The sequence below is a fragment of the Phymastichus coffea genome, unplaced genomic scaffold, assembly GCF_024137745.1.
Source record: "Phymastichus coffea isolate CEN01 unplaced genomic scaffold, Cenicafe_Pcof_1.1 PCOF00040, whole genome shotgun sequence".
Classification (NCBI taxonomy): domain Eukaryota; kingdom Metazoa; phylum Arthropoda; class Insecta; order Hymenoptera; family Eulophidae; genus Phymastichus; species Phymastichus coffea.
In genome coordinates, this window is record NW_026706851.1 from 1,220,539 (window position 1) to 1,248,520 (window position 27,982).

Sequence of the window (27,982 nt, forward strand, 5' to 3'; positions counted from 1 at the left end):
GATTTACATGTACATATACTAAAACTCCGTTGAATATTATACGAAATATAATGTTTACGTAGAGCGAAAACTAAAATGTGTAACTTGCTACTGCGAGAGTTAAACATAGACTGAACACAGAAATCTTACTAATAGAAGCTAGAAGCAAGAGAAGTAGAGAGAAGAAGAGAGCGAAGTCATAAACTTTAAATCGTTTTATTATCCGCGCCTGCTCAGAGAGACATCACCTGCTCGGTAAAGAGGCCCCCCCAACCGGTGAGTGGGCTATTAGTGACGGTACTGCGCAGCGTGCAGTTTCTAGGGTATTCGTGATCGCAAAAACGACTGCAGCGCCAAGTGGTCGCTAGGCGAAGTAGCCTAAGGTGAAAATATTGTCTGCTGCTTATGGAGTAAACAGTAAAATGGAGCGTTGTAAATGAAATAAACATAAATACTGCGTGGTTCCGCAATGTAAAAATATTCAGAATCCGGACCTATCTTATCATAACTTTCCTACATCTTCAAAGCTCAAAAAGTTATGGTTAAAAAAGCTACGATTAAAATACTGCAGTAGCAGTGATAAAGTTTGTAGTGAACACTTTTCGTCTGATGATTTTTGCTTTGGTAATAAGTAAATTTATAACCATTTTTCTATTTTTTGACACTTTTAAAATAGTGAACACTGATTTTGACATGTTTTCAGGTGATTTTTGTATAAGAAAAAAGTTGAAACCCTTAGCAACTCCAAGCCGTAACCTTCCAAAAACTTTTGTTTCTCAAAAACAAGTTAATCTAAGTCTAATTGAATCAAGAGCTAAGAGACTTTTGCAAAGGAACCTCAGAAAAGCAAGGTATATTTTCATTAGTAACATGATAATGAATGAATTTTAATTTCCAGAATAATATTTTTTTACCTTTTTACAGAAGTGAGGTTAAAGCTACATTTATTAACAACAATACCTTAACACAAGAAACACCATTACTTGAAGGTTTCAGTTTGGAAAATAACCCAGAAAAACAGCCAGATTCAACTACAATAAAAAGCAATCAAGACAGCAATCTTTTCAACACTGGTTATTTAGTCTTGCAAGATAACAGTCTATTAGAATGCAATATTTTGAACGAAGACATATTTTCTGCTGACAGCCACAATCCCAGTCCTTTGTTACCCAGCGATAATAGTTTTGACTCGAATGTGTTTCTGGCTGCAAAGTCACAACTAAACACTGAGCCTGTTATGTCAAAAGTAATAGATGCTGCTACACAAACCAGCATAGATGACAGTGATCCTATTCTCAAAAGTAAGGTTGACGTAGGAGTCCAGGTCATGCCATATGAAATAAAAAAATTTTCAATTGGTGATCGTTTGAAAACATATGAGCATTTAAATGTATTTACTGGTATTGGATCTTTCAAACTATTGGACTCCCTAATAACATGCATGTCAAGATTAAAGCAAGAACAAGGCAAGAATAGATATACTCTTCCACACAGAGACAGAATATTATTAACAATGATACGTGTTAAGTTGAATATTTCATACACCTGCCTTTCAGTTTTTTTCTCAATATGTCCAAATACATGTAAGAATGTATTTTTGGAAACAATATGTGATCTTAGTATCATTCTTTTACCAGTGATCAGATGGCCACCCAAAGAAGAAATATTGAAGAATATGCCTCAATGCTTTCAAAAGTATACAAGTACTGTTGGTGTTCTTGATTGTACAGAAATGAAAGTTGAAAAAGTGCATTGTTTGACATGCAAAATTCGTACCTTCTCATTTTATAAAGGAGGTAACACTAGCAAAGTTATGATATGTATTACACCTTCTGGATTTATATCATATGTCAGCTCTTGTTATGGTGGCCGTTCATCTGATAAGCAAATTTTTAATGAGTCAGATATTGTGCAAAAAAAAACTATGCCCAATAGAGACAGTTTGATGGTAGACAAGGGTTTTCTCATTGAAGCTGAATGTACATTAGCTGGAGTCAAGTTGATAAGACCACCTTTCTGCAAGAATAAAAAATTAACACGTGATAAAAGTCATGAGACAGCTACCATTGCTGCAGCACGAGTACATGTAGAGAGAACAATCCAGCGTATCAAACAGTTTGAATTATTAAAAGGAATTATTCCTCATTACTTGGTCAAAAGTTTGGATTACATCTTAATTACTGTATGTGGCTTAGTGAATCTCAGCCCACCTATTTTAGGAGAAGATAAATTTTTATAAAAAATCACATGAAGTGTAACGTTTGAATCTATCTCGCGTTATCAAAACAATAGTTTGGACTCTTAATATTGAATTCGCAATCGCGTCTCCGAGGAAAGCAAGAAGTTGACACGCGTGTAATCTAAATAACATATGAAAATCTTTCGAGTAGCAAACCACAGGGCTTTCTAACTCGATGAATTGTTTCGAAATGCAATTGAGAGTGGTCGCATCTGTCGGGGAGAGGCCCGACAGCGCCGCAATCACTACTCAACTTAATTTCTCAACAGCAAATATATTTTGGGTAGGAAGATGTCTAAGGCTGCTTTTTTCTCATGAGAGAGATATTCTCATGAGTTGAGCGCTTAGATATCTGTAGGATGGGAGTTTAGCAGGCTAACCACTGAATAAGAAATTTATCTCAGGAAATTGCTGAGGCTTTATTTCTCTAACAGTGCTCGCGCTGCTAAGCAAGGTAGGATAGTGAGTCCTCTTGCCGCAGCGACGAGCGAATTTATACTTGCGAAATGGGCTCCTTTCTACGCTTGGTAGCCCCTACAACGCTATTTTTGTCATTGACACAAATTTTGTACATGTTTTATCGCAAAATGGCTCGATCGAAATTGCAATTATACGATTTAAAAAATTAAACTTGAAATGACGAATTTTTTAACATAAATTACTTCTCGAGGAAAAATCGCTTTTTAAAGTTGTAAGTGACACAATTCAATAATCAAATTACGCCACTTTTACAATAAAATTATGGAAAATTTTTACATGAAAAAATCGCTTGTGGTTAGAAGAATGTTATTCATGATAAAAATGATTAATGCGAGGGGCTATTCACTTCTTTGAAATCATGTAACCCTATATTTCGAAATCGATTTGAAGTCACCCGATCGCCCCGGAAATCATGAAATCAGTTTGAAATCATGCTTTGAAAAGCCCGGTTAGAAATCACGGTATGAAATCAATGAAATCAATGAAATCAAATGAAATCATTGAAATCAGTTACAATCCTTTTTTATTTTTATTTTTGTGAATTTCCACGAAATTCTGAAGATTATGTCTATAGGGCTCGAAGGTAGGTAAAATTTCAAAATACTAAAACGCTAAAGTAAAACGAACCCGTACGGCATGCATAACGTACGGAGTGCAAATCACCAAAACACCGGCCGATCGCTGCAGCATAATATGTGTATGTGCTATGCCATCGCGTCTTCACTCGTACTTCTATACTCATAATATTTTTTCTGAGAAAAGGATATCGCCGAAGATAACGCAGTCGGCATGCTCGACGTGCACAGTCTTGTTTCGTTTGTTTCTTGTTGCCATCTCGTCTGATCTCGTGCGTTTTCTCAGTTTATTCGAAATAGTCGATTAGTGCACACGTAAGTAAATTCAATTTATAAAAATTACGGAGGTATTAACTCAAGGACGTAATTGCAAGCTTCACCGTTTCTTGTTTATTGCCTTTCCTTAGGTATTCAATCGTCATAGCGAATTCCAAGGTAACATACGAATTCCTCTCGCTTTCGGCAACTACAGACAACGCTGAAAGTCAAAGTACTGATAGTGACATCAAGAATGAACTTGCTGCAACGAACGCGAAGCCGAGCGAACTAACGACAGAAAAGGAAAGATTTTGGGAAATTCTTGAAAAGGAAAAGAACATAAAGGTGCCAGTTTACATAAAAAACATCTTTAAAATAAATAATTTAGATAACCCAGTCGCGTTCGGGGGGCTAAATGACGATGCCTTGAAAGAAATTGAAATTTTTGTGAGAGACAGTATGGAATTGTTGTTAGAGCCAGATCAAGACAGCGAATCCTTTTATGGTGTATTTCATAAAGTACCAAAGAATTTTGTTTTCATAATGGGGGATAAAATAATATTGCAAAATTTAATCAAATTTGTTCAAAGCAAAACTGATGATTTTTGGAAAGAGAATAATAGAGTAGATAACAGTAAGATAAATATTAATCAAATCAATACTTTGAGAAGCAAACTACCTGATTCGTCAATCAATGCACCAACTCGTTTAGACATAAATAATGAGCAAAAAAATTTAATGAAATTAGTCCAATCTGTTGTTGAAAACTTAATTTCAAATGAAACTGATGCTAAAAAAAAGAGATATTCAGTAAAACTGAAATCAACATATCTGTTTCTGATGTGTATGGGGAAGGTAAATTACCTACGAGTTATATTTATGCAGCAAAAATTAAATGTCCTTATTGTTCAAACGAATCTAACTTAACAAAATGTGGCGATATAGATACAAAAGGTTCAAGGTGGGTCATTTCGAATTTTAGAAGACACTTAGTAAAAAACGAAAATGTAAATCGTAAGAACAGTCAATCAAGTCAAGTTGCGACAGGAACAAAACAAAAAATACAAAAGTTTTCTTTTGCTGCAAATTCAACAGGCACGACAAGCTCGACAAACGGTTCAAACTCAAATGATACATCTGGTAAAAATAGCATATGTACAAATATTGATGAAGTCCTACATGAATCGGATTTGTCCGAAAATTCCCCGTCTCACGTAGAATCAAATAAACAAGTGCTGCCAAGATTTTCAGTTGAATGCGAGTCGAGCTTGTCTGCAAATTCTGAATTAATGCAATCTTCTTTTAACATTCTTAATAAAAATGATGAGAAAAATTATCAGGGGGAATACTAATGCGGAGTTATTGCCGGATAAATCATTCCGTAAGTAATTTGAAAAATGTTCGATCCATTGGACAAAACTTTGTTAAAGTTGAACGTCGAATGAAAAAAATGTACTCGTCTGTGACCGACAATCAGCATCGAATTACCGCTTTCTTTCCTATTATGGATGAGTTGCAAAAGCAAATTAACAATAACAAAGAATTACGAGAACGATTAAAATATTTTTTAGAGCGTTATTCAAATAAAAATAAAGAACAAACTACTGTCGAATCTAATTGTAATTTTACGCCTTTTTTACAAAAATTATACGAAAGTGCTCGTGTTAATTCAATGAGAAAAAAACATGGCAAAAGATATGATAATGGATTGAAGCTTTTTGCAACTTATTTATTTACAATCGGAGGTCAATTATTATATGAAACTTTATATGCAAATGTATCACATTTTCCGTCTTTGAGTACCGTGAGTCGCACAATTAGTAAATATAATTACAACTTCAAAGAAGGATAATGTAGGGCTGCAGAATTGAAGCAATTTTTGACATCGAGAAGTTTACCTTTAACAGTCTGGTTGAGTGAAGATGCTACGCGAATCACAGGTCGCGTTCAATACGATAAACAAACCAATCAACTCGTTGGTTTTTTACTAGCGCTCTATAAAAATGGCCTGCCTATTCCGAATAAATTTATGGCAACATCAGTAGAGAAAATAGAGGAATATTTTTAAACAGGCACCGTGGCTAAATTAGTTTACGTTATAATGGCTCAGTCTATAGTAGAGAGAGGACCGTCCTTTTGCTTGTGTCTATTTGGTACAGATAATAAATTTACATCAGTAGAAGTTAAAAAGCGTTGGGATTTTATTATTGATAGTTTAAAAACTGAAGGCATTAAGGTACTAGGCACTTCGGCTGATGGTGATCCTCGCCTTTTAAAGGCAATGTGAATACTAGTAAAATTACGAACTCAAGCAACTGAAATGAAAAATTGCAGAGGCCGTTTTCCATATTTTTGTGCCGATTTCAATACTGAAAGAGTTTTTGTTACTCAAGATACAGTGCACGCGGGAGCAAAATGTCGAACGCGCTTACTTACACCGACAATTATTTTACCTTTTGGTAATTACGTAGCTACAGCCGTCCATCTGCAAACGATTATAGAAACAGTATCTAAAGATAAACATCTGTTAACTTTAAAAGATATATCGTTGAAAGACAAAATGAATTACGCATCAGTCGAGAAAATATCTTATCAACGAATAACTGATTTACTCGCTGAAAAAGTTCCTGGAAGTAATGGCACTATGCTCTATTTAAAAATCATTAATTTGTTTACGAAAGCTTTCTTGGATAAAAGTTTGGATCCATTAAAACGAGTATATAATGCATGGTTTTGCATTTTCGTGTTAAGGTACTGGAGAGTTTGGTTAAATAATTCTGATTATTCGTTGACTGATAATTTTATTACTTTAAATACTTTTATACTTCTATGGAAATCAACGCTCAAGAATTGATTAACATAATTTTGAAGTTAAAAGACGAGGGAATGGAACATCTATTTTTGCCATGGCTTTTTTCTAGTCAAACTTGTGAAAGTTTCTTTCGTCGATTGAGATCTATGAGTAGTACATACTCTACTATTGTAAATACGAGCATGCTCGAAACGATACACAGAATACAGCGTATTCAACTTCAAAACGATATTGCAAGCAGTACGTGTAACGATTCTACTAAAGATTTTCGTTTCCCTCGATTTGATTCGAAGACAAATGCACAGGTAACAAACAGTGCACTACCTGACCCCGATACTTTAATTAACATGCTGCACAAAGCGAAAGAGGACGCATTTCGTGAAATAAAATCTGTCGGAATTGAAGTAGATATAAGTGAATGTGAAAATGTTTTATTATTTAGTACTGACGTGGTTTCCGAAGAATTCGATGAGGAGGATATCATTCAAAGTGATCTAATCGATGATATTTCGATAATTCCTTCAGAGCTTTTGTCAGAATTTGATAAACTTGAGCTTCAAAATGAGGTATCTATTAAGAAAAATGATGAGGCCACTTTGATGAAAGATTTGATGGTATTATCCAGTGTGACTGAAGGATTAGACTTGAAAAATTATAAAATGGATAAAAGTAGAATAAGTTCTGAAAGCGAATTCATTATTGTCAAAGATAAAAAAAATAATGAACTAATAGTTCGTAAGTCGTCAATATGTTGGTTATTGAGTAATAATAGTTGTGATGTCAGTAGTGATAGACTTATAAGAGTTAGAGATTCCGAATTGGTTAAATATAATAAAATTAAATGTAGTTTTAATAACACAAATACAGTTTTTAGAAAAAAATGCGATGAGATTTATGTTGAAGATTGGTGCATGTTTCAGAGAGTTGATTCTAAAAAGCACTACTTAGGCAACGTGCTTAGTTTTGGGTATATGAGTGGAGCGACAAAAAAAAGCTTAGAATACTCCAGTAATTACGCCAAAGTTTCTAGAAATACCAATTAAGAAATAGCAGTTTTATGTCATTGGTATTCGCCGATTGATAAGTCGAATATTCTTTCATTAGTGCCTATGAGTAAACACGGATATTTGAGTATAGAGAATTACTCATGTACCATGTCGCCTCCTGTAGAGTTTACGAGTAATGGAATTGTATTAGATAATAAGTTGTATGAAAAAATAAAAAAGTTATTTTAATTGATTATTTTTGGATATTGATTTATTTGCTATAAACACTATATAACACCTTGGCAGTCATCTTGCATAACCATACTCATTATTAAACCATAAACAGCATATACGAGGTGTGTTCAAAAAGTAACGAGAATTTTTAAATTTCGCGGGTTTGGAGAGTCCGCTTGTATAAAATTTTTTTTATTATGTTGGTACACATGCCCCTGAAGTACGATAAAATTTTCAGCAATATTCATTGCTTACTTTTTAAGTGGCAGCCGCTAACGTTAGACGTGTTTTTCGAGCTCGGCGATTTTCGTTTGTGAAAAAAAATGGATCAAAGTTTTTATATTAAATTTTGCGTAAAAAATGAAATAAAGTGTAGTAAAGTTTGTCAAATGTTAACAAAGGCATATAGTGAGTCTGCTATGAGTAAAGCAAGGATTTATGAGTGGTATAAGCGTTTCCAAGATGGCCACGAAAACGTTGAAGATGACGAACGACCCGGACGCCCAAGCACATCAACAACCGATGAAAACGTGAAAAAAGTGAAAGAAATGGTTATGAACGATCGCCGAATCACAATCAGAGAAGTCGCTGATGATGTTGGCATATCAGTTGGCTCATGCCATCAAATTTTTTCGAATGTTTTGGGTATGAAACGTGTGGCAGCAAAATTCGTTCCAAAATTGTTGAATTTCGAACAAAAACAGCGGCGAATGGAAGTTGCTCAGGAGTCGCTAAATGAAGTCAATAACGATGCAGAACTACTAAAACGTGTTATAACAGGTGACGAAACATGGGTTTACGGATATGATGTCGAAACTAAGGCTCAATCGTCCCAGTGGAGGCATTCTGGATCGCCAAGACCGAAAAAGGCTCGACAAGTGCGGTCGAATGTGAAGGTTATGCTCACTGTGTTCTTCGATTTTAATGGCATAGTGCATTATGAATTCTTGCCACAAGGTCAAACAATCAATAAGCAGTACTACCTACAAGTTCAACGTCGTTTGCGTGAAGCAATACGAAAAAAACGCCCGGATTTGTGGCAAAACAATTCATGGATTTTGCACCACGATAATGCGCCTGCTCACACTTCATTGCTTATTCGTGAATTTTTGGCCAAAAACGAAACTGTAACGATGCCTCAGCCTCCATATTCGCCAGATATGGCTCCATGTGACTTTTTTCTATTTCCAAAAATAAAGAGAACATTAAAAGGCCGTCGTCTTACAAGCATAGATGACATTAAAAGCGAATCGCTGAAAGAGCTAAAAGCTATTACAAAGATCGAGTTTCAAAAGTGTTTCGAGGATTGGAAAAAGCGTTGGCATAAGTGTATTGTATCCGAAGGGGACTACTTTGAAGGCGACAACATTAATGTAAATGAATAAATAAATATTTTTTTCATAAAACGAAAATTCTCGTTATTTTTTGAACACACCTCGTATAAATTTGAAATATCGATATTCTGTTTTTTGCAAATGTCACTTAGTTTCTCGACCAGTTTATTGAATCATGCAAACGTTTCATTTTATACGAATTTCTTGCTTAAATAATCTTTATGATAGAAAAATATAAGAAGCTAAAAGCTTCATGAGAGAATATTTCAATAAAAATATATTTTTTGAAAAAAATAAAAAAATAAAAAATGTTACTCTGCGGATTTGAACTCGGTCCGCAAAATCTATAAGCTGAGACGTTACTGTCTCAGCTATCATCGCATTTATGGGTATCTGTCGGTGGAAATGGTTTAAAAACTTGTAAGCTCAAGGTCTTGCCATAATAGTTTGAAAGTAAGCTTGTCCTGAAAAAAATCTTCCTTACTAATGAGGCACAACAGGTACATTGTACTTGGGCTTTAAAATTTGTGATCATAAATATTTTATAACAAATTTTAAATTCGAAGTCGATTTCAGAATCATTTGAAATCGATTTCAGAATCATTTGAAATCATTTACATGATTTGAAATCATTGACCGCTTGACGTCACTAAATAAATTTTATACTGGTCAGTGGGTACGGGAATCATTGTAGGAATACTTTGAAATCACTTTGAAATCAGCTTGAAATTAGAAATCATTGGTACCCTCTAGTACAGAGTGAATAGCCCCTCGGGTAATGCAAGGTATTTTGATAGTTTTGGTAATCTTCAACCACCTATAGATTTATTGCTTTGTCTCAAAGTCAATAGAATCATATATAATCATTAGATATCAAGATACGTACAATTGCGGCCATCTTTATCTCAAACTTCTTTTCAACAAACTATAGAAGAGATGATTAGTATAAAAATGCTCATTCAAAGAAAGAATATCATTTGGTATCAATCTATCATGAAGAATACACTGATATTGAGTCTCTCGAGAACATCATCCGTAATTGAAACACATTATTTTCCTTCGATTGTACTGACACCAAACAAAAAATACGTTCTTGGTCTAGTTCAGCTATAAACATTTAAATCAATACCAAACATTAACGTTCGTAATAATAAATCTTACATCGTAAGTTCAGAAGCTATCACTTTACCGACTAGTAGGTACAAAGTAGAAGATATTGAAAGCTTTATCAAAGAACATTAACACCCAAAGGTATATCGTTTAGTCTGAAACCAAATAAGTGTAATAATATATAAATATGAAATAATATCTGAAACCAAGGTAGTGTCATTCAGTGTAGTCATAAAATACATTTTGAACCAGGGGATTCTATTCGATCAATTTTAAGCTTCACTAAACGCACGCTTGTTGAAAACAAAACGCATAGTTCTGACTTACCCGTGATTATCCTCAAAGTCAACACTACGTGTAGAGTGTAATATTACTACAGGCTCTTACATAAATGATCGTAAAGTACATACTATGCACGAATTTTTCCCAGCAGTGACACCTGGATACACAATTTATAAAAGTACCCTCTCATGTCATTTACCTTCCAGTCGCCGTGAGGAACATTTATTATTTTCAAATTCGTATAGTTGATTAAGACGGAAACCTAGTTAACTTTCGAGAAGTCATCACAGTACAAGTATATATAATAACCACATAGGATATCATTTACAATATAAAGGCCGGTTGAGACTATATTAAGAGCCAAAAATGTCAAACAGTGATCAGTCAACAGCGAACTATCAGACCGCTCACACATCAGAACATTCAGTTCCTGAAAAGCTTAAGACTAAAATTCGTCGAAAATCGTGAAAAAAATATCGTGCATATTAGTGTGCTGTATACAACAACAAAATAGACGGAATTCTTGACATTGATTCAGGAGTCGCTTTCGATGAGTCTATAGATCATTATGAAGTTCATGCGCATCAGCCTTATTCATTATTATATTTCAATAATAGCGATGAAATCCATATAGCAATTCTACATCAAGATTTATCTTTGCTTCTATCACGCAGTATGATTCATATTTGTGGTCGGTTGACCAAGCCGGATGGTACAACGTCAGTGGAGAACACTTTATTAGTCAACAACCCCTCTATCATTTGTTCGAGAAAATACCATATGAAATAAATGCTATTGAAATTGGTAATGTGGGCTTAACGAGTCTCATGAAAAATTTGCTTTCACTCAATCTATGACAAAGCTCTATCGCTGAAAATGCCGGTTGGAATAGTGATATCAACGAAGTTTTGATATGTAATGCTCTAGGTTATTTTGATGTGACTATCTCTCTTAGTATGTTACTGGGCTCTGCTGAAGATTATCGGAAAATTGTAGTCAATGTCAATCATGAATGCTATTTTAAGCAAACCAATAGAGAATCCTACTGCTTCAGAAAAATTAAAAATTATTTTAACTAAGGTTGAATGATTAATGCCATATGTGATGGTTGCCGACAAAGAAAAAATCAAATTACTAAATCAGATTGGACGAGATCGTGCAATTACAATAAGTTATCGTACTTGGGAAATGTATGAGTATCCAAAATTACCTCATATATTAAAACATGTTTGGAGTGTTAAGAATTCAATCAATTGGAAAAGCCTCGCTTTGTTACTTTAGTTTTTCAAACTAAACGTAAAAGTTCAGCGATCGTTATAATTCTAGTAATTTTGATCATTGTGACATTAGTAATGTGAAGCTATAATTTCTCAATTCACAATGCTATCCATATGGATATCTCAATTGGAACATTGATATGTTGTTTTCAACGATATGTATACTGATTTTTAAAACGTCTATTATGGTAAAGAAAACGAGCCATTACTCAATAAAAAAGATTTCATTAATAAAGTACCGCTAATAGTTATAGACTATTCGAAACAAAATGAAACATTAAAAAGTGCACCAGTCGATGTTCGCCTAGAACTTGAAACTCGGACCAATTTTCCTAAGATACTGCAGTCTACTGCTTAATATTAGACGATCGCATTGTACAATATAGTCTCATTAGTGATGATATCAAAAAATTAGTTTAAAATTAACAAGATATTATGTAATTAATGTACATAATGCTTTTCAATAAAAATAAATAATATATATGGTATACATTATTAGAATTTAATACAAACTACCTATAATCATACTATATAACTCAGGAGGGGGGGGGGGGGGGTCTGGTGACTATAACGCCCTCTACTTTCGAATGATGGTAAGGTATAGGCTTTATATAGAATAAAAACATGTATGTACTCTCATAACGGCTTTGGTATCTCGTAGAGTTCACATTAACTTCTTCATCTTTTCAAATGGATTATGTTGGGGACAGATGGGCAAAGTAACGAGGAATTGAATTTAACTACAAAATTTATACGTATATCAAATACACTTTAATTGTAGTTAGATGACAACACAAATTACCAATACAAACTAATTAAACAATAAAAAGTAAACATTCACACATGCATACACTTGGTTTTACAAAACGAACGGTACAAAAAACTCGGGTAATCTTTAATTCGTACGCGCGCTAATTAGCCAAAGCCAATGACTTGCCTGGTCAAGCCCTGAGGTCAGTCTGACGTTGCTCCAAAAATTTTCTAGTAGAGGCCGCGCCCCTACCCCTTCATCCACGCTTTTCCGTGCGGTCGGAAGTAGGTGCGACCTATAGGGTCCGTTGCTAAATATCGGTGGCTCATTTTTTGTTCTATCTCTTTCTCTTTCTCTCTGCCTTTACTCGCGGGGCGCTGAATAGCCTCGGATTAACCCACGTGTTATATCCGAGCCGTTAGACTGAATTTCCATCTGTAGTAGTCTTATGACAGCCTCAAAACAACAATTGTTTTGAGCTGCTAGCGTGTACGGCCCTGGCTACTGCGAAGCATCAACCAGGCACGTTAGACGAGTCAAGCAGAGAGTAGATTAGAGCTCTCGCGCGCCGAGGTGTCCATGGCTAAAGGTGCCATCACGGTCACGACGCTGGCGACAACAATTTCCCCTCGATACAACAACGCTTTACTTAACCATTGAAGGGCGAATCCCCAGCTGACCCCAGACTCCCGACCAGACGATGCTTTAATCAGACCCCACTCCACTCCGCCAGGCAAGCCACGCGCAACATTCAACTTTCCCTACAATTTCTCTAATTTTAGTAAATATATTTCAATCAAACTTTTGCCTGAGTTTGCGAGGAGACCCTCAATATCTGGTGCGCATAGCACGTTGTTTCTTTTTTTTTAAAAACTAAGTACCCGAGAAGTCGCGACCGTTTGTCCCGTACATATGTCGACTTCCTGACGGGCACGCCTGATGCCTCTGCCCGCCAGTTTATCCAGTTTACGACCGACAAGGATCGCAGTTTAGCAAAAAACCGAAAGGTTTCTTGCCGTGATCGTCGCGGCCGTATTTGTTTGGCAGATGGGAAGTACGCGACCCATGCTTCGCTCTCTCTTCGGTTTCTTGTGGCAATGCCATCCGCAACATCCTCCCCCCGTCGAGATGTTTTCATTTCGACCTATTGAGTTTTGTAGATTCTTACGAGTTTGTGGGCCGGCCTTGTCAGCTCGCTTTTTCCGGTCAGTACTTTGACTACTCTCACTTCTCCGTCGGAACGACTTGGAAAAATTTCGATTACTTTACCCTTTCGCTAGCTATTTCGGGGTGTTTGGTAATCAATTATAAGCACGATATCGCCGACTGTTAGTGATGGTTCAGAAATGTTCCATTTTTTTCTTGGTATGAGCGTTGGTAAGTATTCGCGCAACCATCTTTTCCAAAATGCTTTCGCGAGTTGCTGCACAACCTCGAACGTTTTGCGTGGGCTACAGATTTCTGCTTCGTATCGATCGAGTCTCATTTGTCTCGAAGATGACCCGATTAAAAAGTGATTCGGTCTAAGTGCCTCGGGATCGCGGGGGTCTACTGATACATGAGTGAGAGGGCGCGAGTTCACCATGTGTTCAATTTCGACTAATAGAGTGACCAAAACTTCTTCGCATGGCACTTGCTCACCAAACGAATTGTGTAACGCCACCTTCACCGAGCGAATCAGCCGTTCCCAGGCTCCCCCCATGTGAGGCGCGTCCGGTGGATTAAAGTGCCATTTAAAACCTCGTTGATCCGTGAATTTTCCCTGTTCGAGCGTGTCTATGCCTGCGACTGCGTTTTTAAGTTCTTTACTGGCTTTCGTGAAGTTTGTCCCGTTGTCGCTATACATTTCTCTAGGAAAACCCCGCCTACCAGCAAATCTTTCTATAGCCAGTATCGCCGAACTTGCGCTGAGACTATTCGCTAATTCTAGATGGATTGCACGCGTAGTTAAGCACGTAAAAAGGACTCCCCACCGTTTTTCACGACGACGGCCTATTTTGACAAGTATTGGGCCGAAGTAATCAATTCCGCAATGCGTAAAAGGCCTAGACTCGTATGCTACTCGACAACGTGGTAAATCTGCCATTTTTGGATGCTGCGGTTTTCCTCGGCGCAAACGACATGTAATACAATTTGTCGCAAGCGATCTAAGCCTCGATCTCAATCCAATTATATAGTATGAACCTTTTAGTTCATTAACAACTGTTTCGTTATTTGCATGATCATATTTTCGATGATAAAACGCGATTAATAATTTAGTTATATGATGTAGCGCATCTGAAATAATAGGCTGAATTTTGATTTCTTTTTCGCCTATCATTTTTATCCTACCATCCGCTCGCATAATTCCGTTTTCGTCGATGAAAGGTTGCAAGCCTATTATTTTGCTTCCTCGTGATATTGCTTTTCCTTTCCGTATAGCGTGCGTTTCGTCTGGAAAACACGACGATTGTATTGTTTTGTACCAAAAGTTAGCCGCGTCGCTCCACTTTTCTAATGTGGGTTTACTTTCTATTTCGCTTACAGGCTCTAAAGTCGGTTGTTTCCCTCGTTTTTGCATTTCTTTGTGATACCAACGATAAAGTATCTCTTTCATTCGACTTGCTAAAGTTAATGCACCAAACCACCCGAGCCTCCTTTCAGTTCCTGTCGGTTTTACGACTTGCGCGCTTATTGTCCCTATAAATTCTCGTCGCGATTCTAATTCGTTAATTTCTTGCCGTTCAGAGTCCCGCAGCGCCTTTTCTACTGGCCAAGATTGCGCATTGCTACGGAGAAATTCAGGGCCCACTAGCTATCGATTACTCGAACGCATAGGCTCTTTCGATGGACGCGTCGCGTCGTCTGCCGGATTAAGTCGAGTTGGAACCCATCGCCATTCTGTCAGCTGTGTCACTTCTGCTATTTTTGCCAAACGATTTCGCACATACATTTGTTTTAAATGCGGTCCGTTTCGAATCCATTGCAAAACCGTAGTGGAATCGGACCAGAAAAATCTATCATTTATATTAATTTCGCACTCCTTACAAATTGCTGTTGCTAACTGTGTTCCGAGCACTGCTGCTTGCAGTTCTAGACGCGGCACTGTTGTTGGTTTCACTCAGAGCCGAGTTTAGGCATGGGCCTACCTGGGCCCAGGCCGGGGCCCCGCCGTGGAAACCAGGCCTCGCGAACAGGGCCTCGCAACCAGGCCCCGTCTTTTTGGCCCAGGGGTCGGGAAAGGTCTAAACTCGGCTCTGGTTTCACTGGCACTACTCGACTTTTTGCCATTATTAGTGATAGATAAATTTTCCCATATTGTGACTCAGCCCGAAGATATACGGCGGTCGCGTACGCCTGCAGACTTGCATCGCAAAATATATGCAATTACACATTTGCGTAATCCGCTTCGCGAGGTATAAAACATCGTGGAATATCGCACTTCTGTATGTCGGGTAAGTTCCTTAGCCACACTTTCCAATTCGCGAACTCCTCATCTCTAATTTTCGCGTCTCATCCTACGCCGCTACGCCAAATATCTTGTAAAGTTAGTTTGGGGGACAAAAGAAAAGGTATTAAAATGCCTAGCGGATCGTATACCGACATCACAATGCTCGAGAATTCGCGTTTTGTTGGTTTTACGGTGTATTCCAATATTTCCTTTTTAATTTTTTGCAAACCGACATTGAATCGTAAACAGTCATTTTCTCGGTCCCAATACAGACCTAACACACGTTCTTCCCCGTTGCATAGGTTGGCCTTTTGCTCGTGGCTCAATATATCCTCTTTATTCACGTCCGCTACGATGTTTGCGTCATTTGAGGCCCAACCATGCATTAAAAAATTTGCTTCCTTGTTTATTGAAGTCACTTCTCGTACCAATTTTTTCATTTCGTCTACACTTTTGCCACTGGCCAAATAATCGTCCATGTAGCTATTTTTGACGATGCTTTTGGCGGCTAGTGGTTTTTCTTTCGCAAACGTTTCCGCGTTTTTATTTTTCACGTACAGTGCGCTGCAGGGTGATGATTTGGATCCGAAGATTAAGCAATTCATTTGGTACACGTCGGGTGCGCGACGTCGTTCCGCTCTACGATAGAAAAAACGCTGCGCCGCCCTATCTCGCTCAATCACATTTACGCGCAAATACATATCCCTGATGTCGGCTATTACGGCGAAGGGATATTGTCTAAAACGTAACATACACCGACTAGAGACTCAAGGAAGTCCGGACCTGTATCGAGTAAATCGTTCATACTGATTCCGTTGGTTTTTTCGGCCGCGTCAAATACTAAACGAACTTTTCCGGGCTTATTGATGTTTTCAACACCGAAATGTGACACGTAGCGTTCCCATGGTAATTTTGTTTGGCTTCAGACTTTCACTGCCTTTTAAACTTTTTCAAGTAGCCGATCCATCTCTTTATAATATAAAGTAGCAAATGTCGGGTTTCGATCGAGTTTTCTTTCCACAGCGTGCAGTCTCTTTAGCGCGGTGTCTCGCGTGTTGAGATTCGGCAGAGTATCGCTCTTCCAAAGGAGCCCGGTTTCCCACGTTTTGCCTATCTTTTTCGTAGTTTCGCGCAATATTTTTACTGACCGATCTTCCTCTTGATTGCCCTTGACGGCTACTTCAAGTCCTAAATTTTCCATTTCAAAATAATTTTTCATTAACAAATCGAGTTCATCTAAAGCGATTTTCTCCGCACATTCTACGGTCACTTTCGAGCAACAAATTGCGTGAACTTGCAGGCTACAAGCCCCTTCTTTTCCGTCTTCAAGAAACCCATGTATTGCCCAGCCCAGTAACGAACGCGAGATCACGAGGCCTGTTCCTTCTATGAGTACAGACTTGTCAGATTCTATTAATCTATTGTTATCTTGACCGATCAAAATTCTTGCATGAGCGTTTTGTTGAGAAGTCAGGTCGATATTCGGTATGGATTTAACGCGGTGTAAGATGTTCGGTGTGATGTGTTGCGATGGCAAATCTAAATTTGAAACAGTTAACGCGTGCTCGAGAATTGGTGCTCCGCGATCGCCTTACGAAAAGTAGATGCTAGGATAAATTTTACTATATAAAATAGCAAATTTTATGACGCAGAAAACCATTTTTACTACGACAGAAAAAGGCAAAAATTTTTAATTAGTTTATAGATATATGATATATCTTCCGTGATTCCACGGCTTCTTCACTTGCAACTTCAGTTCAGCTGATATTTTCACTCTCATCACACACAAGCGAATATACATATACACGCTTTTGCGATACATACAAACATTTCTTTATATTTACCTATTAAAACCTAATTAAGTAATTAACCTAGCTAAGACTTATGATTAGTACATAGTAGTTCAAGTAAATTCGCTGAGGGTGAGAAAGATTTTTTATTCGAAAAATTTCGGCAGTGACTAGGTCTTGAACCCACGACTTTCACTTTACCAGGTAGACACCCTACTGATTGAGCTATCACTGCTTCAATGCGTATATCTGAAAAGACTAGCTATTCTTTCAGTCAATGTTATTGGTAGACTTTAGAATCGACTAATAGTTTTTACTTCATTAACATAAATTAATATAATAATTAAATTAATAGTAATAGTTAGTACTGTAAGAATGCAAAAAGGACTGTGAAAAACAAACGAACAATATTCATTATTATTTTAATTATGATATTTTATTATTCATGCTATTCGATTACAACCATGTTTTTGATATATAATATTGACCATCGGGTAACTGCACCATGTTAACAATTTTACTGAACTGAATATCTTTACCATTTATTCTATTCTAAATAAAATCATTTAAATTACCCAATTTATAAGATTGTAATTTCTCATCATAAAAGTTATTATTTAATTTTTTGACAATAAAAATATATTCATAATTAATAAAAATTATTTCATGTACTATATTAAAAATAAGTTCAGATGAAGAGAATTGTAGTAAGATAATATTTTTTTTAATTAGTTTATCTAAATATTTTACTGATTGAACACTCACTATATTACGTTCATTTATTAAATGAGAGAATTCATTATAATTGTCCAAGTCGGTAATAATTTTTTGTTGTTGCTTTTTTGATGAAAATATAGATTGACTAACTTTCATAATGAGAAATCTACAACTTAAGTGTAACTGATGTCTAATCGCAATAGTTTTATTTATATTTATGCGATTTGTTGTATTTCGAGACACATTTTTTCCCTCTTGATTCTTACATTCAAACCGTAAACAACTTATTTTACTTAAAGGGCCAAACAATTTCATATTTCGTGCATAGTGAACAAGTAAATGATGTTTCGGTTTTATTTCATATTCAAGGTTTTTACATACGGTCAAATATTCATATACTATTGACTCCAATAACTTATAAGTATGCGGATGAAGATTATCGCTGAATACAATATTTATTAATTCTTTCAAGGTCAAGTACATTTCCCATTGTTCATTCCCTGAAGGAATTAAATCACTAATTATTAAATTAAAATTTTGGACAAAATATAACATTTCCGAAGATGTTAAAATTATGCAACCATTCTTTATTGATTTTTCATTAATCATAGGAGGTTTATTAATGTTGTATCCTGGGCCAAAATTAAAACCATTTAACCGATCATTCAGAATTTCCAATTTAAAATATTTTTCAACGTAAATAAAATGATTTATAATAAAAGCCATGTCGTATCTACATATCCCTTCTAATAAATCGTGCATAGGATCGACAGCGACGTTACTTGTCATGTGAAAATTTGAAATTTTATGCAAAACACATTCTTCTTGAATGCCAGTGATTTTTGAATTTTTTAATTGTAATTGTTCATCATAATTTTGTACAGTTCGAAGCGTACATTGACTTTCTAAGGAAACTAACTTTTTCTCAGATTGTGTGATGAGACAGTGATGACAAAATACATTCGCTTTAAAGCTTTCTGTCAAACCTAAAATGGAATGGAGTACCAAATTATCCCCAACGAACAATGCTAATTCAAAATAAATATGTACTAAACCACTAGGCAATTTTATTTCTATTCCTTGTTTGCATAAAAAGTTTATTTCATCTATTACTTTTGCTAATATAGTAGGATTTTTCAAAATCTTCCTATCAATTGTATTAAATAGAGTAAGTAAGAATATATTTTCAATTTTTGCTTGATACTGCACTGGCAACGTTGGTATACTTATGTACACTGCACCTGTTTTCGAAATACCTCTATGTGTCCCTAATGAATTATTATTCTCGTAATCATCATAATACATAATTAGTGGGAACACCGTTCTATTACTGAAAGTTGGAATACGTTCTTTCCAATAATCTGCTTGTATTAGATTACTAATAATTTTATTATTTGACTTTAGGCTGTTCATATATTTTAGTATTTCGTCATATAACCCAGGTAGTTCAAAAAATTTTTTTAAAACGTTACGCAGAGGAATAAATTGCATATTGAGTGGTACGTGTATCAAAGCTTGATTCCCAGTCACATTTTTATATTCTTTTCGTTCACCAATATGAATACTTACTGGATCAATGTAGGTTCCTAATTTTCTGAAAATGTTTAATCTTTTTGATTCAGTTGAAACAATATTTAAGGAGTTTGAAAAATCGTTAAATATTTTATCGACAACATTATTAGAATCAGCATTGTTCATTTCAAATAATATTTTTTTTTTTCAAGAGATTTAATATATTTTCTAAAAATTCATTTGTTTCATGCAAAACATGATCAACATATTTTCTTGGCATTGATTTTAAATTACAAATATTGGCAGTGTATTTTATCACGGCATCATTTAATAAATTATTGAATGGAGATTGTGGGATACCGAAATCAGCTTCATTGAAATCATCATCAATAACTGAATCATCTGAATAAATTTCATCGATGTTATTCACATTGAGAAACTCTATTTCCTCAGCTTTAGAGGAGTCTGAGTGTTCTACAAAACACGAGTTATCAAAAATTATTGGTTCTGTACTAGAGGCAAAACACGAACTATGCTTCGTTAAAATGTGTTTATTAAAAGAATTGAAAGTACTGTAAATTCTAGAACACGATTTAATTATACAACGGAAGTTGTTCAACAAGACATGGCTTTTTTTTATATGTATGTATAAGGAATTCAGATCGTCAAATAAAGATTGACATTGGCTACATTCATAATCCATGTTAAAATAAAGTATAACTCAACCTTTATTTCTAATAAACTTGAATATATTATTAAAACGCAACTAACATATACGTATTTACGCATATGTAATAAAAACTAAATAAATACACTAAGACTATATATACATGCATATATACTGAAATTATTTAAATAAACTAAAGTCTACGAATGTGCTCAAGAATATCTAGACTATCTATGCTAAGCGAGTCACCCGGTTGATCAATATTGAAAAGTCGCGTGCTGGTTGGTGAGCGCCAAGCCAGCTTAGTTAAAATTTTTCCCCTTTTTTTTTTATTTGAATGCGAACAAGAAATGAACCGAGGTTAATAAATTTAATGCGTAACGTACAGGGAAAAGCCATAAAGGCATAAAAACCCTTTTATTAAAGCACTCACACTAAGAATTACAAGAAAGGTACAGAAAAGGGGGAAGAAAATTTGATCGCGCGAGAACAAAGGCGCGTGGTCGCGAACTTGAAACGCCGCCACGTGAGTGGCCGAACACACACACACACTCCACACCGCACTCAACGAGCTCGCTGAATTTCACACTTTTGCCACGTGAGTGACGAGTTTTGAGGTGCTGAGAAAGCACGGCCGTACGTGGGTACAGGAGGTTTTGGGTTTTGTACGTGAGTACAAGTGACCGTACGTGAGTACAATCGTTTCGCGTCCGAGAAAACGATGACAAGACTTTTACCGTACTTAGGTACTCATAAGAGTCGCGTCGGAGAACTGCTGCCGCACTCGTCGCGTCGCAGTCAACTACTGCCGGTCGAGGCGGAAGCGAGCCCGCGGCTCGGCGCGGTTCGCGCGCGAGCCAACAGGTGCTGCCACCATCCACTCATACACACTTGCGCGCGCAGGCGCGAGAGTTTGTTTTATCACCTAAATGCACGGTTTACATTTAGGTAAATGTTGCGCCGTAACATACTGCCGGCCGGGGCTGCGAGATTAGTTGATATTACAACGATAGAGCAGGGTTAGACTTAACACGCATTGATTACATTAGTATTTAGTATGTACATTAGTATTTACAATGATTTTAATCTAGTCTTTGGTTCAGTAAACCTTAAAAAAGGTCAGTTTCCGTTGGAGGGACTGTCTTGTTGATTAGCAACGATATCACAACAGATAGGTTTATCAGTTAATAACATGAACATAAAATTTAAATTTAAGAACTCGCTTAATTTTGGTAACAACACGAAGCCTAGACAAGGTCTTCGAAGGACGCAATTTTTAAGTAATTCACTAATTCACAATTCGCATGACAGCCACACTGTCGAAATCTTAACAGAGACTCAGTTTCCCGACTGCCTACCCCGACACAAGAATCACCCTCTCGGCATGATTCTTGGCTTTTAGCTGTGGAACATCCCGATTCCACCCTTCTCGGACCAGGCTTCAATTCGCATTCCTGAAATACGATGAGGTTCAACTCGTTTTTGGCAAACCTGATCGCGCACATTCAGAGCGTAACAAACGATCACTATGGGGGGTCTTGTTGAGACTCCGACGCGAGCGTATCATCCTAAGCTACTGGTAAGATACAAAGCCGCGTGATGTTTCGCTTGTAGACTCCCGAGGCCGTCTTGACTGTTGCTACCCTAGCAATGCCATCGCTCCCAGGGTGAACCTCTTCGACCACACCCAGCGGCCATCTCGCACACGCAGGATTGTCCTCCATCAACAAGACCACGGACCCGGGTGTTAAGGTCGTGTTGGAGGTCAACCATTTTTGTCGAGTTTGGAGCTCGTGCAAATACTCTTTTCGCCACTTCTTCCAGAAATCCTGTCTGGCCTTCTGTATGATTTGGTACGTGCGTAACCGGTTGTCAGGAACTGAAACAAAATCGGGCTCGGGTAAGAATCGGAACGGACGACCAATCAACAAATGCGCGGGAGTTATTGCAAGCGGATCTTTTGGATCAGCGGAAATGTAATACAAGGGTCGAGAATTAAGGATCGCCGCTATCTGTTTTAGAAGCGTATCTAATTGCTCGTACGTTAGCTTTCGATCTTTAATAACACGGTGAAGGTGATGTTTAAAGCTTTTAACTGCAGCCTCCCATAATCCGCCGAAATGCGGAGAAAGAGGTGGGTTAAAATGCCAGTCGATTCGATTGGACGCGGCGTGACCTTGAATGGCGTCTTTGAATTCCGGCGTCCCGTGTAAATCGTAAATTTTTTGCAGTTCGTTATTCGCGCCTACCAAATTTGTACCGTTATCGGAATACATTCGTTCTGGTATTCCTTGTATTGACAAGAATCGATCAAAACATGCCAAAAACGCTTCTGTCGAAAGATCAGAAGCGAGCTCGATGTGGACTGCCTTAGAGGCCATACATACGAAAACACAACCATAAGCTTTGATGAAGCTTCGATTCCGATCTCTCTTTTCCTTGATTAAAATTGGGCCGAAGAAATCAACTCCCGTGTGATTGAATGGGAAAGCGCCGATAACGCGGGACTCAGGTAAATCCGCCATTTTCGCATGCGCGAATTTGGGTTTCTGACGAATACAGGGAACGCATCGATGGACAACGTGTCGAACTTGGTTCCTACCGTTGAGAATCCAAAATCGCTCACGTATGGCATAGAGAGTTGCTTGGATCCCTCCATGAAGATTACGCTCGTGAGCATCACGGATGATAAGATCGGAAACGTGATGATTGCTGGGAAGTAAGACAGGATGTTTTTGATTGAAAAGCAAATCCGATTTCTTTAAACGTCCCCCCACTCTGATTAAACCGTCGCTACCTAGGAATAGATTGAGTTCGCCAAACTTAGTTTGACGTTTGATTGAACCTTTAACATTTCCTACATTGGGTTTTTGCGCGGCCGAGAGAATTTTAAATTCGGGACCGAAGCTTTCACTTTGAATCATAAGGAGAATCCGGCGCTCTGCGGTTGCTATTTCGGATGATGATAAATAACGGACGCCTGCCTTTGATCGAGTTACTTGATCTGAGTCGCCCGACGGAGTTCCCTCATTTTTCCAACGCAAGAGGTACGCTATCGACCTAAGAAGACAGCCGTAATCTGAGAATCGGGCGTAAATACTGCTAGCTGAAGTATGGATGAGGAAAACGAGTCCGTCTCCCGCATGAGGAGGGTTGTTCGAAACGGATTGCGGCGTCGGAGGCCAGTGTTCGTCGGCGAGGCTGAGCCACTCGGGGCCTGATTTCCAGAGGGTGCTACGTATAAGATCGCCGGGTACCAGTCCGCGCGACAACGGATCAGCTGGATTGTCCTTTGAACCGACATGTCTCCATTCAGCCTCGTTACCTAGTTTTTGAATGTCAGCTACTCGATTGGCTTCGAACGTTTTCAATAGATGCGGAGCCTTTTTTAACCAACAAAGAACGATTGTTGAGTCTGACCAGAAAACTACCCGATCGACCGGAGAATACAGCCGATCCCTTGTCTCAAGATACAATGTTTTTAGGAGTGAAGCTCCAGCTAATTCAAGTCGAGGAATCGTGTGTTGACTCAAAGATGGGCCTTTATTTTTACTGCAGACTAGTCTCACGGTGACCTCGCCTGACGCATCGACAGAGCGGATGTACAAGCACGCACCGTATCCGTTCATGGACGCATCGCAAAACCCGTGTATTTGAGTAGAAATTGAGTTTGCGCATCTTAAGCTTCGAGGTACAGAAAATTTTGTCAATTGGGGAAGTTGTTCGGCTAACGCGACCCACTTTGTATAAATGTCCTGAGGCAGTGACTCGTCCCAAGTAATTTTTGCCTTATGACAATCTGACATCAAGCCTTTAGTGAAGAGAACTAGAGGTCCGATCAAACCTAAGGGATCGAAGATTTTTGAAATTTGGGAAAGCAGCTTCCTCTTAGTTGTAACGAGTTTCGGATCTTCGAGATCAACTGAATACGTGAAAGTATCGCGTTGAGAATCCCAGACGATCCCAAGAGTCTTTTTAATGGGATTGCCTTGGATTCCGCAATCCAAATCAAAAATCTTTTTATCGATGTTGTCTAACGCTGATGGATGGTTAGAGGCCCATTTGCGAATGGTGAAACCTCCTCTCGCCAGCAGCTGAATCATCTCGTCTCGGATGGCAAGGAGTTCCTCCAGCGTGTATGCACCTGAAAGGAAATCATCGACATAGAAGTCGCGGCGAAGGAGAATCGAAGCCCGCGGAAAGTCGGCTTCTTCGTCGAGAGCGAGCTGAACCAGCGTTCGAATAGCTAGAAAGGGGGCGCATTTAATGCCGAAAGTCACGGTGTTCAGAACGAAAGTACGAAGTTCACCCTCATGGTACCACAGGATTTTCTGGAACTTCCGGTCCTCTGGATGCATCAACACCTGGCGGTACATCTTCTCGATGTCTGCAGTTTCGGCGAACAAATGAGATCTTAACTGAACGAGTTGTTCTTGAAGTTTCGGCTGAATGGTAGGCCCTGTCAACAAGGAATCGTTCAACGAAATTCCGGTGGAGGTTTTTGCGGACGCATCAAAGACTACCCTACACTTCGTGGTATCGCTAGACCTTTTGATGACCGCATGATGAGGGAGGTAGTACCCGTCTTCGTCGTCCACCTCTAGCAGAGTCATGTGACCGAGCTCTAGATATCCATTGAGCTCCTTCTCGTACTCGGCCTGGAATGCAGGGTTCGCCTTGAACTTCCTCTCCAGGGCGTGGAATCTGCTTAACGCTTGCTGTTTGGAGGAACCCAATTCAAATTTCTCGAGGCGGAACGGCAGTCGAACGACGTAACGACCTGACTCGTCCCTGGTGGTAGTTTGAACGTAGTGTTCCTCGCAAACCACGTCGTCGCGAGATTTAACAGGATGGTAATCCAGGTCTTCGATGGTGAGGAATCTCTCGAACAGCTGATCCAATTTTACGACCTTACACGAGATGGAATCGAGAGGCCCATTGACGTCTGAACCTCCAGCGACTATCCAACTAAACAAGGTTTTTTGGAGAGTGATCATGGAACTACTACTAGTTAATTTTATCTGGCCTATTGCCAAAGAAGCTATTGTGGGACCAGATGCTAATACAGGCATCCCTCGTTATACGCGGTAGTTACGTTCCGAAAAAGTACCGCGTATAACGAAACCGCGTATAACGAGACCTTACGCTTATGGGAAATTAGGGGTTACGTTCCAAAGAAATCAAAATATATGATTCAGTACTATTTATTTTGAAAATAATCAGTCAATTTTGCTTGCTTAGCTCTTCTCAAAATGTCTCTATATAATTCATCGTAAATCAATATAGTTAAATCGCATTGTCGTTTGAAATTTAAACTTCTAACCATTATCGGATCTTTTTGCACAGCTTGTTCGGATGCCATGTTAATAAGATTGATAATTTCCACAACAGCTTTAGCATCGAAAATGGTTTCGGACGTCGTTCGTGTAAGGCCTTCTTCAGTTTCTTCTTCAGGCGGATTGTTCGAAAGTACTTCGATTTCTTCAGGTGTCAAGTCAGTTCTTTCTTCCACAAGATCTAGAACCTCCGATTCCTCAAGATCTTGGAACCCTTCACCTTCGACTTCTCGAGCCAAGGCTATGACCTCTCGCACTGTGTCTTGATAATTTGATTGCTGCTCGGCGTCACTTGCTGCAACTACTTCCGGTAACAGCTTTTTCCAGCTTTGGTTTACAGTGGTCAATTTAACTTCAGTCCAGGCCTCTTCAACGAAGTTGATTGCATCCATGATTGAAAACATTTTCCAATATTGTCTGACAACATTGTCGGGAACAAAATTGTCGCAAGTCCGGTGAAGATTTACTTTTTGGACTAATGATTTTATAACACGTCTTAAATAATAAGACTTGAAAGTTGCTATGACAGTCTGATCTAGCGGTTGAATCAATGACGTTGTGTTGGGAGGAAGGAACATCACTTCGACATCAGGATGAGCTGTTTGCAAACATCCATCATGGCTCTTGTAATTATCAAGCAGTAACAAAACTTTGAAAGCGAGATTTTTTTTGGCTAAGAATTCTTTCACTTCTGGAATAAATGAATGCAAAAACCAATTCTCAAAATTATTTCTTGTTACCCATGCAGTTTTGTTCGAAGTCCAATGGACGGGTAGCTGTTCTTTATTTTTTCCTTTTAATGCTCTAGGATTTTCTGAACGATACACGAGCATAGGTTTGCATTTTAAATTTCCAGTGGCGTTAACACAGAATAAGAGAGTAAACCTATCTTTCGCTACTTTGAAACCTGGCGCTCTCAATTCTTCTTTCGTTAACCATGTTCGAGATGGCATTCTTTTCCAAAAAAGTCCAGTCTCATCACAATTAAAAATTTGATCGGGAACAAAATGTTTTTCAGCAATAACTTCTCGAACTTGTGCTGGGAATACACGAGCAGCTTCATGATCCGCACTAGAACTTTCACCTAAATATTTTGATTTTCATTCTTATTTTCAAGTTAAGTTTTTATTTTTTATTTATATTTTATTTTTACATTCTATACCTGAGAATTTGACATTATGCAGCATGAATCTGGCTTTAAACCTTTCAAACCATCCTTTACTCGCGTTGAACTTTTCAGTTTTATTGTATTTTTCACACAGGTGAGTGTGAAAAACGATAGCTTGATCTCTAATTGCCGCTGTACTAAGAGGAATTTTTTTGTGTATAAAATCTTGAATCCAAATCATAAGCATCTCTTCTGCTTTTTCAATGAAATTATGACGAACAACTTTTGCTGCCTGAGCATGCTGGCCCAAAATTTGTGCACTTTCACGAATTTTCGCTTCGCTATCCCGAATCGTGCGAATGGTTGATTCATTTACTTCGAAACGTCTAGCAATTGCAGCAACTTTATCTCCGTCTCGAAGTGAATTTAAAATTTTTAATTTATCTGCCAAACTCATTACTTTTCGATTTTTCTTTAAAGGCGTTTTTCTTGGAGTTTTCATTAGAGTGCGTGGTGGTGCCATGATTTAAATTTGGAAATACTATTGACGTTATAAGAAAGTAGTGTGAACCAAATAGAAATGTACAATGTTAAAGGTTATGAAAATTTATAAACAAAAACAAAAAAATTGAACTGAACATTGCGTCGAGTAAACCGCGTATAAGGCTGACTGTTACGGCGTAAAACGCGGGACGGTCACAAATCGCAATCCGCGTATAAGGGTAATCCGCGTATAACAAAACCGCGTATAACGAGGGATGCCTGTAGAACATCGACAGATCGCGGCGCGTGAAATTGCGGATCGGCCACGTTTATATTTTTTGGAATATTGAACTTTTCTCGAGGCAAAGTCTCATTGGGCACTTTATCAACTATTGTAGGTACTATCAAGAAATTTGAATTGTGTTCTGTATTGTTGTAAGTAGAAAAAAAGGTAGCTATAGTATATTTTTCTGAAACAGTGCTCGAATCGTCAACTGCTCCAATATTAACGAAACATTGTTTAGTTGTTAATTGCAAGCGATCAAGAAAATTTTGAGTCATCAAGTTAGCGTTTGAACAGGAATCTAACAATGCACGTGCCATGAGACAACTTCCTTGTTGA

General features: G+C 37.8%; 3 protein-coding genes across 3 annotated transcripts; 1 reads left to right on the top strand and 2 right to left on the bottom strand.

Moving 5' to 3' along the window:
• Positions 1-401: 401 nt before the first annotated feature.
• LOC131664089 (uncharacterized) lies at positions 402-2,218 on the top strand. Its single transcript, XM_058934956.1, has 3 exons — positions 402-411; positions 683-830; positions 904-2,218. Exons 1-3 carry the CDS (start codon positions 402-404, stop codon positions 2,216-2,218), a joined length of 1,473 nt encoding a protein of 490 aa, XP_058790939.1.
• Positions 2,219-22,001: 19,783 nt separating this feature from the next.
• On the bottom strand, positions 22,002-25,505 carry LOC131664090 (uncharacterized). The gene has a single exon (XM_058934957.1). The coding sequence runs from the start codon at positions 25,503-25,505 to the stop codon at positions 22,002-22,004; it is 3,504 nt and encodes a 1,167-aa protein (XP_058790940.1).
• Positions 25,506-25,633: 128 nt separating this feature from the next.
• LOC131664091 (tigger transposable element-derived protein 1-like) lies at positions 25,634-27,400 on the bottom strand. The gene is made up of 2 exons (XM_058934958.1): positions 26,932-27,400; positions 25,634-26,853 (listed from the first exon to the last, which is right to left on the bottom strand). Exons 1-2 carry the CDS (start codon positions 27,398-27,400, stop codon positions 25,634-25,636), a joined length of 1,689 nt encoding a protein of 562 aa, XP_058790941.1.
• Positions 27,401-27,982: the final 582 nt, after the last annotated feature.

Bases quoted from the DNA above. Each gene is read 5' to 3' on its own strand.
- LOC131664090 (XM_058934957.1), bottom strand. From the start codon at position 25,505: ATGCCTGTATTAGCATCTGGTCCCACAATAGCTTCTTTGGCAATAGGC.
- LOC131664089 (XM_058934956.1), top strand. The intron at 831-903 runs GTATATTTTCAT...ACCTTTTTACAG, and splicing joins AGGAACCTCAGAAAAGCAAG to AAGTGAGGTTAAAGCTACAT.
- LOC131664091 (XM_058934958.1), bottom strand. From the start codon at position 27,400: ATGGCACCACCACGCACTCTAATGAAAACTCCAAGAAAAACGCCTTTA. The intron at 26,854-26,931 runs GTATAGAATGTA...CAAAATATTTAG, and splicing joins GCATAATGTCAAATTCTCAG to GTGAAAGTTCTAGTGCGGAT.